General features: G+C 38.8%; 1 protein-coding gene across 18 annotated transcripts in view; it reads left to right on the top strand.

Annotated features, from left to right (window-relative positions):
• The window catches only part of LOC115066185 (synaptic vesicle 2-related protein), a 795,221-nt gene that overhangs the window by 252,592 nt on the left and 529,746 nt on the right, over positions 1-12,883 (top strand). For 13 of the 18 annotated variants that reach the window (XR_007422134.1, XR_007422133.1, XM_049451314.1 and 10 more), the window contains one exon: positions 783-1,039. The exons of the other annotated variants lie outside the window; for them this stretch is intronic. Coding sequence is in view for 11 of the 13 variants with exons in the window: in XM_049451314.1 (XP_049307271.1) it covers positions 783-1,039 (257 nt within the window). In the remaining 2 variants the exon portion in view is untranslated. The remainder of the gene's footprint in view (positions 1-782; positions 1,040-12,883) is intronic. 18 annotated transcript variants of the gene reach the window in all.

Genomic DNA, 12,883 nt, shown 5'->3' on the forward strand with positions numbered 1-12,883 from the left:
TGGCTTCAGCAAATAGCAATGACTGGTTTTGATAAATTTAAAACGTAATAAACTTAACCTAGACAATGCGTTCTCACATTAGTGACTTTGCTTTTGTGTCATATACTTTTATAAAAATGTATGTCCGATTTTTTGCGGGAAGTGATGATTTTCTTCTTTTAACCAAAGAAATTGGCCACTGAAACACACCAGGAAATCCAAAAACGAATGCCGTGAATTGGAGACGTTGCTCGATGCGGATCCGTGTCAAATGCAAGAGTAGCTAGCTTCAGACTACATGCGTTGGGATAGATTCAGAAACAAGAAACTTGAATTCAGTATGACCTAAATACCAGGAGAGGTACGAAAAAATTACTCTGCTGCATGACAGCACTCGGCCTCACGTTGCCAATCCCGTTAAAACATTCCTGGAAACGCTTAAACTGGCAGTACCTCCCCGCTGGCCTTGTTTCCCAGATATAGCACAGTCCGATAATAATTTGGCCCGTTCGATGGCACATGGTCTGACTCAAAAGCAGTTCCACTCACAAGACAACATCGAAAAAACTTGTTTCTTGGATAGTATCAAAAGATAGTATCAAAAGATTATCAGCCTTACCGTAAGGGTATTCGATCTATTTATTGACGGAAAAATAGTTGATACAGATTTTATTTATACAGCTTCATAGGTACACAAGTTAAGATATATTTTTATTTAAAGTTATGATAAATCTGCTGTATGAAGGCGACCGTTAACTTGTACATATATGATATTGCCAGATTATAAATTTATATTTTACTAGATACATACACCGTTCAGCAAGCAGTGAATCTCTTAGGATTTGGATGGTTTCACGTTAAACTATCACTTTTTGTTGGTCTATGTTGGATGGCCGACTCTATGGAAATGACAATACTCAGTATCATTGGACCAACAACCCAATGCGAATGGAACATATCTACATACCAAAAAGCTTTTATGACAACCATTGTATTTTTGGGAATGATTGTTAGCCCTTCATTTTGGACTCAATTAAGTGATCGATATGGTCGTAAATCGGTAAGCTTTAATTTATAAAAATAACGAAGTATTTTGATATAGTTATAAATGTATTAGTGAATTGTTACGTTTAGTTCCTATAACATTGGAGCTCATTCCGCAGGTCACTTATGCTTGCAACAACATAATTTACAGTTGTTGCAAGTTTTCATAAAGTGTGATCCATTTCGAGGCGACTCATAAATTCTCTATCAGATACTTAGGTATAACGTTTACAATTGAAGTCAATATTCAGACTAAACAGAATTTTTTGAACGTAGGCAGTGCTTAATCTACCGTTATTTGGATTGTGGGAAGTGGAATTAAAGTACGGACTTACAATATACAAGGCGTTCCAAAGTAAACAGGACTTAACAAAAACAGAACAAAATCGGCAAAATCAATTTATTTTATTCAAAATAGTCTCCTTCTGCTTCAATACAGCTGCATGGTCCAAAAGTATGTCGGACGAGTGTTTTAGCTCGTTGGCCGGTATGACCGCCAGCATGCCGGTTTAAACCTTTGAATGGCCTCTACGTCTGCATAACGGTTTCCTTCCATTTCTAAATGCATTTTTCCGAAAAGAAAGAAGACGCACGGTGCCATATCAGGTGGATACGCGGAGTAGTTAATGGTTAAAATGTGATTTTTGGTCAAATAAGCGTTCTTCGAGTGTTGGATTTTGAGCAATTTTTGGTCGTCAGTCAATTTATGCGGAACAAACCTTAATAGCCCTGACAGACGAGCAAAATTAATGCGCCTTAAGCAACGCTAATGCGCATGGTGACAGACTTGTGCATTTAGACAGCTGATAGTGAAATTTGTTTATTTATTAAAAAAAAATTAAATTAAAATTAATAAGATAAATTACTAATAGAAATTTGGGTCCTTTTGGAAAATCAATATAAATTTAACGAAAAAATTCGTTTATTATTAACTAAGTTAAAAGATAATAGAGTGAAATTAAAAGCAATAACGGATTATAATGCAGAAGAAGTGTGCGAAAAAGTTAAGAATATTGGAAAATTGGATAGCAAACTGTGCGTTGTTTATTTTCTGCCATCTAAAAATATTAAAATTTGTTTTTGTTAATATACTTGCAAATAATTTAATTAGCAATATAAAACTGCTTACTTCTGATGCTGTAAACGCAAAGGAGGAGGCAGACTTCAAGCGTCTGTCAAAAAATAGCAAAAATTGGCCATTTTTTAGGAGTGTTGCTTACTCAAATTTGGTAAATTCAGCTAAATGCACAAAATTCTTGTGCATTACAAACTTGCATTAACAAAAATCAAATGCACAAGTAAATGTAAATTAAACCCGCTAATGCATATTAGCGCTGTCGTCAGTCTGGGATATAAACCTCAAACATTTCATCGGTGGCTTGCATGGCATTATATACAAAAAATTCAAAATATGGAGAATTCCTTCATTATTTTCACTAACTTTTAAACAGCTGTAACTTCGAAGAAGTCGCACGATAGGGAGTCGCCTTGTCTGAAACCTCGTTTGGTTCCGAATGGCTCGGAGAAGTCCTTCTCTATCTTGACAGAGCTGTTGGTGTTGCTCAACGTCAGTTTACACAGCCGTATTAGTTTTGCGGGGATACTAGATTCAGACATCGCGGCATAAAGGCAACTTCGTTTCGTGCTGTCGAAAGCAGCTTTAAAATCGACGAAGGGGTGGTGTGCGTCGATTCTCTTTCACGAGTCTTTTCCAAGATTTGGCGCATGGTGAATATCTGGTCGGTTGTTGATTTGCCAGGTCTAAAGTTACAGTGATAAGGTCCAATCAGTTTGTTTACGGTAGGCTTTAATCCTTCACAAAATACGCTCGATATAACCTTATACGCGATGTTGAGGAGGCTTATCCCACGGTAGTTGGCGCGTGCTGTGGGGTCTCCATTTTTGTGGATTGGGCAGAACACACTTAAATTCCAATCGTTGGGCATGCTTTCGTCCGACCATATTTTACAAAGAAGCTGACGCATGCTCCTTATCAGTTCTTCGCCGTCGTGTTTAACTAGCTCGGTCAGCAATCCATCGGCCCCCCCGCTTTGTTCTTCAGACGGGTAATTTCTATTCGAACTTCTTCATGGTCGGGCAATAGAACGTCTGCTCCATAGTCATCGATTGGCAAATCGGGTTCGCCTTCTCCTGGTTTTATACTTTCATTGCCATTCAGCAGGCTGTCTCTGGGCATCAGTCACTCTGGGGGTTCTACAAGAGTATGCTCCGGTCATGAAAGCATTAATCCTGTTGGGCAGCTCGTCAAGTTTCTCGTACTCACGCATTGCACCCTGTCTCTTTTTCTGTATACAAATACGTCTCGCTTCCCCCTTTAACTCTCGGTGTCTATCCCATCCCGCACGTGTTGTGGTCGTAACGTTGCAAGGAACATTGGAGACGTGTCTTCCGTCTATCACAACGTGATACCACCGGGCCCCGGCGAAGTGGATAAGCATCACCACATTTGGGGATGTTTCACCGTGGAGGTTGAATTTTTCGACTGTTGTTCCTTTGCTCATTTTGGCGATAAAGTCGCCAAGCACGATTTTGACAGCTCTCATAGATGTGCTTCAAGCGCTTATAGAAAGCATCATTGATCACATCGTCCTTCTCTTCGGTCGGTTCGTGGGCGCAAATCAGAGATATTTTGAAGAACCTCGCATTGATGCGGATTTTGGCTAGACGTTAATTGACCGAGTCTCTCTCCCACCGAACTTGCGCTCCTTTATATGGCCACTGTAGTAAATGCCGCAAGCATGTACACGCCTCAGTCCTTGCCCCATCCATCGCATTTCTTGGACGGCGGTGATGTCAGCCTTTGTTTTCACGAGGACATCAACCACCTGGGCAGCGGCACCTTCCCAATTAAGGGACCGGACATTCCCTCAAATCGTAATCCCTATTTCGTTTGGCATGGTCGTCATTAAAAGAAGTGTCTCTCATCCGAGGCTGTTTTTGACTGTTCATTGGGTGCGTGTTTTAGGTGGTGGGTCCCAAACCCTGTGGAAAGGATGATTTGCCTTCTCACTTTTGCTCGCCTTTCAACGGATGTTTTTAGGATACTTGGTCAAAGACCGGAACGTGCGTTGCTTGAGCCATATGTAAAAGAATCGTTTCTGACCACTCCGAAGTGAATGGCGATCAGAGAACTTTCTTCACTTGCGTGAACTTCTACACATGACTCCATCATTCAGCCTCATTACTTCAGATAATTCAAAGTACAGGTATTTGAATAACTCCCACAAAGGAGGTGCTATATGCATCATCGGATTAAAAAAGAATATACACCTATTTCCAACAGATGAGAGTTGCTTCAAATAACCAAACCCTGTGATTGGTATACCACTGAAAGGGCTCTCGGTTTTGCAAATTTGTTGTAATCTTGCAACAACAGAGCTAAACATACTACTACCTACCATCGATATTTCATCAGTTATGATTAATTTTAAATCGAGAAGTCTAGAATATAAAGAGGAATTGTTAAGAGGCCTTAAGTCTCTATTAAACTGATTGACAGGCAAAGAGAATCATGAGTGAAGTTGAAGCTGCTTTACCTGTAGGTGCACAGAGGAAAACTTTCAGGAATTTGTATTGAATCCATGTGTAGAATTGTAACGGTGGTCATAAAATGTCCGACTTATTTTTAGCTGTGCGTCAAATGTGTCAAATAGGTTCTTTGTTTAGTACTCAGAATTTGAACTAAATAAAATATTTTCTCAGCTGGAATTAAAGGAAGTACTTTAATAAGTCTAATATTACAATCAACAATTACAATATTACAATTTATATTTGGATTTATTTCTGGAAGAGCCAACACTCTGAACTCATTTTCCACAATACAGTGTAGTTCATTGTGTGCACCTTCTACTATGTGTTATGCAGGTTTGCCCATTATCGTTTTCAATGAGGAACGCTCAAGGACCATAAATCTTTCGCAGAACTTTTCTCTCGAAAACTCGCAACGTCGACTCATCGGTTGTTGTCATCGTTCAAGCCTCTGCACCATATAGCACGACGAGAATTATGAGCGACTTACAGAGTTTGGCTTTTGTTCTTCGAGAGAGGACTTTACTTTTCAATTGCCTACTCAGTCCGAAGTAACATCTGTTGGCAAGAGTTATCCTGCGTTGGATTTCCAGGCTGACATTGTTGGGGGTGTTTACACTGGTTCTAAGATAGACGAAATTATCTACGACTTCAAAGCTATGACTGTCAACAGTGACGTGAGAGCCAAGTCGCGAGTGCGACGACTGTTTGTTTGATGACAGGAGATATTTCGTCTTGCCCTCGTTCACTGCCAGACCCATTTGCGTTGCTTCCTTGATCAGTCTGGAGAAAGCAGAACTAACGGCGGTGTTGTGGCCGATTATATCAATATCATCAGCATACGCCAGCAGCTGTACACTCTTATAAAAGATTGAACCTGCTCGATTAAGTTCTGCAGCTCGAATAATTTTCTCCAGCAGCAGATTGAAGAAGTCGCACGATAGGAAGTCGCCTTTTCTGAAACCTCGTTTGGTATCGAACGGCTCGGAGAGATCCTTCCCGATCCTGACGGAGCTTTTGGTGCTGCTCAACGTCAGTTTACACAGCCGTATTAGTTGTGCGGGGATACCAAATTCAGACATCGCGGCATAAAGGCAGCTCCTTTTCGTGCTGTCGAAAGCAGCTTTGAAATCGACGAAGAGGTGGTGTGTGTCGATTCTCTTTCACGGGTCTTTTCCAAGATTTGGCGCATAGTGAATATCTGGTCGGTTGTTGATTTACCAGGTCTGAAGCCACACTGATAAGATCCAATCAGTTTGTTGACGGTGGACTTTAATCTTTCACACAATACGCTCGACAGAACCTTATATGCGATGTTGAGGAGGCTAATCCCACAGTAGTTGGCGCAGATTGTGGGGTCTCCTTTTTTATGAATTGGGCATAGCACACTTAAATTCCAATCGTTGGGCATACTTTCGTCCGACCAAATTTTGCAAAGAAGCTGATGCATGCTCCTTATCAGTTCTTCGCCGCCGTGTTTGAATAGCTCGGCCGGCAATCCTGCCCCTGCCGCTTTGTTGTTTTTCAGGCGGGCAATTGCTATTCGAACTTCTTCATGGTCACGCAATGGAACGTCTGCTCCATCGTCATCGATTGGGTTATCGGGTTGCCTTCTCCTGCCATTCAGCAGGCTGGAGAAGTGTGCCCTCCATAATTTGAGTATGCTCTGGGCATCGGTGGCTAGATCACCTTGGGGGGTTCAACAAGAGTATGCCTCGGTCTTGAAACCTTCTGTAAGCCGCCGCATCTTTCCGTAGAATTTTCGAGCATTATCCCTGTCGGCCAGCTTATCAAGCTCTTCGTACTCACGCATTTCGGCCTCTTTCTTTTTCTGTCTAAAAATGCGTCTCGCTTCCCTCTTCAACTCTCGGTATCTATCCCATCCCTCACGTGTTGTGGTCGATCGTAACGTTGTGAGGTAGGCAGCCTGTTTTCTCTCCGCTGCGACGCGGCACTCCTCGTCGTACCAGCTGCTCTTTTACACTTTCCGAAAAGCAATGGCATTACTATTTCGCGGAAATATTCAACTTTGGCCTTATCTGGGCTAAGCAAGCCCAGGCGCGGTACGTTTTTTTTTAACAAAACCATGTGTTTAAAAGAGCTATACAGCAATTCTAGCGCGTTTTCCATGCTTCATAACATTTCTGGAACACTTCGACTACGATGTGCGGGAGTACCTTCGTCACGGCTTCCTGGATGTCCGTATTCGACTCAAAATCGGTTCCTTTGACCACCGATTTTGTTTTAGGAAACAAGGGTGACATGTCAGGCGAATAAAACGGCTGGGTGTGGCACGGAGCGTTGTCATGATCAGGGTTGGGCATTTTCGCACTACCACTAATTTGCACTACCACTAAATATTTAGTGATAGTGAAAAACAAATTGCACTACCACTAAACCTTTAGTGATAGTGAAAAACAAATTGCACTACCACTAAACCTTTAGTGATAGTGAAAAACAAATTGCACTACCACTAAATATTTAGTGATAGTGAAAAACAAATTGCAATACCACTAAATATTTAGTGATAGTGAAAAAAAATGCACTATCACTAAACCTTTACTTTACAGCCATCCATAAGTGCTAGTACATCATTTCTCGAATTCGATGACGAGTCCACAGGTATTCGATTTAAAGAAACCAACCTGCGAAATTTTTGTAAATAACTTCCTTTTTCAGATGAAAATCAATGTATACAAGGCGGAGCTGTAGCAACCGAAGTAACTTTGTACTTGAATGACGCTGATAGAAGCATTGATGCTTTGCACCGCTTTCTTATTATAAAAAAAAAATTTTAAATACAACACACCTCTTCCTTCCTCTGCGCCAGTGGAAAGACTTTTTTCCTTTGCTGGAATTGTCAATCGATCCACAAGGCAAAATCTCACCGACCGTAATTTTGAAATGTTGGTATTAAAAAAAGCACATAAAAAATGAATTATGTTTTCCTAATTTTGGTGCGGCATAATTAGAAGTCTCTACTCAAATATATGGTTTATTTTGAATACATTGCCTCATACTGCTTCAGCTTATAAATACATATATGTACATACATAATCTTATTTTTATTCTTCAAGAAACAGTGTTATGTTACTGAAAAATGTTTATTATCACTAAGGGTTTTCACTATCACTAAGGGTTTTCACTATCACTAAAGATTTTCACTATCACTAAATATTTAGTGGTAGTGCAATTTTTTTTCACTATCACTAAAGGTTTAGTGGTAGTGCAATTTGTTTTTCACTATCACTAAAGGTTTAGTGGTAGTGCATTTTTTTTTCACTATCACTAAATTTTCAGTGATAGTGAATTTTGCTGTTTAACTACCACTGAAGAAGTAGTGCTAGTGAAACCTTATTGCATTTATTTTTTAGTGCACTATGCCCAACCCTGGTCATGATGAAGGATCCAGTTACGAGCGATGTCCCTGTTGACTCGTTTTCGCAATCTTTCGAGTACTTGGCAATAGTAGACTTGATTCGCAGTTTTCTCCGGTGGAACGAATTCTTTGTGGACGATTCCACGGCTATCAAAAAAGGCAATATCATCGTTTTCACCTTCGACTTCTCATGCGAGCTTTTTCCGGGCGGGGGGCGCGCGGTGACAACAATTGTGAGCTTTGGTGTTTGGTTTCCGGGTCGTATTGGAAACACCAGCTCTCATCGCCTGTAATAACTCGATCAAGCAGCGTACGTTTCCGAAGCTGTTTCGCCCAATCTGGCGCAAAGTTTTATCGTGACGCGTTGCTCTTGATTTCGTTTTTCCATTTTCGTGACGAACACTACAAACACACGTCTACTCAACTTGACGCAGCAGGCGAACTAAACAAGCTAGAGCGATAGTACATATATCAATGGAGAGGGGAGGGATTCCGGAAAAAGAGAAAGGGTCACAGGTTTACCACAAGCGCGGCAATAAAATCAGTCTCATTACTTAATTGTCAAACCTCGTAAGAGCAGCAAGCATATGCATCCATTACTATGTAGTTCCAAAGTCCTCTCTCGACGCACTAAAACCAAATTCTATAAGTCACTCATTATTTCCGTCCTGCTATATGGTGCAGAGGCATGGACGATGACAACATCTGATGTGTCGACGTTACGAGTTTTCAAGAGAAAGGTTATACGAAAGATTTATGGTCCTTTGCACGTTGCCCACGGTGAATATCGCATTCGAACGGTGAGCTGTATGAGATATATGACGACATCAAAATAGTTCAGCGAATTAAAAGACAGCGAGTATGCTGGCTAGATCATGTTGTCCGAATGAACGAAAACACTCCAGTTCTCAACGTACTCGACGCAGTACCTTCCGGGGTAATCAGAGGAAGACCTCCACTTCGTTGAAAAGACCAGGTAGAGAAGGACCTGGCTGCGCTTGGACTCTTCAATTGGCGCCTCGTAGCGAAAAGAAGAGACGACTGGGCGTTGTTGTTAACTCTGCTATAATAACAATGAAGATGAGTTCCAAAATCAGAGGATTGTAAACTAACAAATAGTCAGCGAAAGACATATTTATTATGCTACCAGACAGGAGGTGTTCTAAATTATTTAAATTCGAAATGTCTTCTGTGGTAAGATTTGAATTTAAAACGTTTTGAATTTTGGAACAGTGTTCCTTATGTCTTTCCAATGTTTCGATTGTTTCTGTAAGAGGTAACAATATTTGTGTTGAAGACATTGGTGGATATGGTATACCAAAATGACAAAACTGTTGTCCTCTTATTTCCCTAGACCGATTGTGATTGTGCTTTTGAAAACTCTAATAGTTTTCTAAGTGACTAACCGAACCTGATCCTGGGAACCTCTTTGTTGAAACTCCACTCTCCAGTATTTTTAATTTTTTAACTAAGTAACTGCATCTGACCGAATTAGGCGAGACCTATTTTGGCTTGTTAAATTGCTGGCTTCCTCTTCCGAAATATCTTTAGAGTCAAAAGTTTTGGAGAAAATAACTAAATGCTCAATCCACTGAGATTCAGCAGCCGATAAAGTAAAGAAGAAAGTTGATAGTCCAAATTGGCGAATCAAAGCTATTGCTTTTTTTTCTCGGCTTCCCAGTGCGCAGGAGAGGATCTAACATCTTGTAACCGTCATTGTGTTGAATAAGGTTTTGAACAAAGCTTTCGTTTAATATATTTTTGGCCGTAACTCGGTTGCGATCTGAAAACTTTCGAAGTCAAATTGGATGTACTATTCCCAATTTGCATTAATTCCAACTTTTCATAACCGTAGAATAATTTTGGAATAGTACACGCTCTATTTCAGAACGTACTACCATACTATACGTTTCAGAGCAGGTGCGTTTTTGAACTACATAAATTGTTGCAAATGACAATTCTTCGGAATTATTATCCTGAATTATGTCAATGGGAAATTTTTGCATTAAAAAGAGAGCTGTTGCAGCATTCGGGTGGCCTTGGGCAATAGTTTCGAAATTTAACTTGCCTACTAGGTGTGAAAACCATAATTAAAAATAAATGACTTTGAAATCTGACAAATTTCCAATGGTAACATTTCCATGACATTACTTTCTCTCATTAATCTAATACTTTGAGAACGCCTTTCGTTTTCAGTTTGCCTATTTTGTAGGTTCTCTCTATGAAGCCGAATTTGACTTTGTCGATGACGTCTCTGATTCAATATTTCTTCCCTCGCATCCCTCCTGATAAGATGTCGACGATGCGTTTCTCTTTGCGTTTGTCTCTTCTTATTTCTAAATATCTTCTTGCATACTGTCTTTGGTTTTGATCACGCATGCGCTTTTAATTTTTAAACTCAAGTCTTCGGGTATCTCTATTTTGCTCTTCAGAGTGAAGTTGAGAATTTTCCCACCTAATTCTATGTTGAACAGTATTTACACTTTGTTCAACTGCCCTTATCTCAGGATGGGAGCGCATATCTTCAGACCCCACTGAGCTAGCGGGAAAGGAAATTAAACGTTTTGCTAATTTATAGTTCGCACATAGGAGTTCTTTATTTCTATGGCCTCACAAACTACCTTTGGTCTTTGATCAGCCATTCAACCTAACCTCACCAAGGCACATTGAACATAACCAATAAATCAAGGCTAACTTCGTCATAAAAAAATAAACAAACGTCTGTTGTTTTTATTTATTATTTCGTTTAACGAAATCAAGCACTTGATGTTTTTTCGAATTTTCAATACAACTTGGGTATTTCTGAGGGCAGAAACTTAAAATTTGTGACACATACAGTGGCGGATAAAAGTCTACATACACCCCCTGATTTCTTTGATGTGAGAGTACAAAAAGTTTTTAGAAAAATGTATTTATACAGTTTTATTCTAATATTTATTATAATAGCAATTAACTAAAAAAAATCATTATTTAACATAAAACAACAAATTTATGGAATAAAAACTCAAATATTGTGTTGACAAAAGTCTACATACAGTACAAAAATATCTTAGTTCAGTGCGAAAAACTGTACAAAATGCTAGTTATTAAGACGTTTTAGTATTTCGTTGGGTCCCCATTAGTATCTACAACTGCTTGAAGCCGCCGTGGCATTGATTCTGCTAAATTTGTCAACGCTGCAGATGTAATGCTGTTCCAAGGTTCCAATATGCGCTCCTAGAGTATAGCAGAGCTAGAAGTTTGGTTCTTTCTAATTCTACGCTCCAAAATCTCCCAGACATGTTCAATAATATCCTTATTTGGACTTTGAGGTGGTGTATTTAATTGCCTTGGAGTATAATAAAGCAACCAGTGCTTAACAATTTGCGCCGCATGTATCGGATCGTTATCTTGTTGTAATATCCAACCGAAACCGAGCCCTCAATTATCCACCAAAGGCTTCAAATTATGTTCCAACAGAGACTTATACTTATAACCGTCCATTTCATCTTCAATAAAGTCCAACTTTCTAACTCCAGAGGCCGCAACAGCTCCCCAAACCATTACGCTGGCGCCACCGAGCTTCACAATTGATACTACGTTCTTCGGTTCAAGCGTGGCGTTAGTTTTCCTTCAAATTTTAGTCCTTTCATCACTACCAAAAAGAGTGAATTTAGAATCATCTGTAAATGAAATTTTTTTCCAAAAATCCATTTCCTTTTCTTTGTGTTTTTTGGCGAACTTTAACCGAAGTTTCCGGTTTTTTCAGAAATAAAAGGTTTCTTCCGTGGTGTTCTACTGTGGAATCCGTTATCGTTTACAGTTTTTTTTTATTGTTCTTTGTTGGATACTCATTTGTGACGTATTTGATATGCGTTCGGCAAAAATTTGGAGCATTTACTTTTGGATTTTGATCTACTTCGTTGAGAATCAGGCTGACGTATCTACGAGATTGTTTTTTTGGGCGTCCACTGCGCGGTTTATTTTCGTTGGAACCATTATTTTTAAAGTTTTTTAGAATTGTCTGTACTGTTGCTCGACTCAAGTTTAAAAATTTAGAAATTTCACCATATGATTTTTTTCTTTTCTTTCTTTTATCACCAAATTTCTTACATCAATTGATATTTCATTTCGCCATTATAGCTTTTGAAGTGTTTAAACCACAACTAAATTCAATAAATATCAAACAATAAACATATTGAAATAAAAGAAAAAGGCTAACGTTACCTTACTATGTACAAAGTATGAGATTTGAACTGTATGTAGACTTTTGTCAAAGCAATTTTTGAGTTTTTCTTCCATAAATTTGTTGTTTTATGTTAAATAATGAATTTTTTTAGTTAATTGCTATTATAATAAATATTAGAATAAAACTGTATAAATACATTTTTCTAAAAACTTTTTGTACTCTCATATCAATGGAAATAGGGGGTGTATGTAGACTTTTGTCCGCCACTGTATGTAATCTGATGTGGTGATTCGTAATCAATAAAAAACGAAATTTTGAATTTTTTGAAGATACGTTATTTTGCATTTTAGGTGACGATATGTACATATATCATGCATGTATTAGGATTCTATTATGTAAATATTTGTCTTTAACCTAAAAAATTTACGAACTACCATAGGAGCTATGTAAATTCCGCATTATTTAAAAATTACAAAAATTTTTATTTATATACCTAAATACTTCTAAATTATTACCTCCCAAAAATCTTCGATAAATTGCTTTTGTTTAACGCTTTGTGAAAGAGTGGGATTTACCTACTGTGAAAGGTCTGCTCAGGTCCTAACGATTTCTTCTGTAGATACTTAAAATGTATTTTTCTTGATGATAAAATTCACTTCAAAAACTTAATATTAACCGTTTCGGGACGATGGGGATGTTTTTATCCCGAAGAAATTAAAAAAATCGTATCCGTCACAACATGGAAGCGATTTGGTTCAAAACAG

This window comes from Bactrocera dorsalis, chromosome 3 (assembly GCF_023373825.1).
Source record: "Bactrocera dorsalis isolate Fly_Bdor chromosome 3, ASM2337382v1, whole genome shotgun sequence".
NCBI classification, from domain to species: domain Eukaryota; kingdom Metazoa; phylum Arthropoda; class Insecta; order Diptera; family Tephritidae; genus Bactrocera; species Bactrocera dorsalis.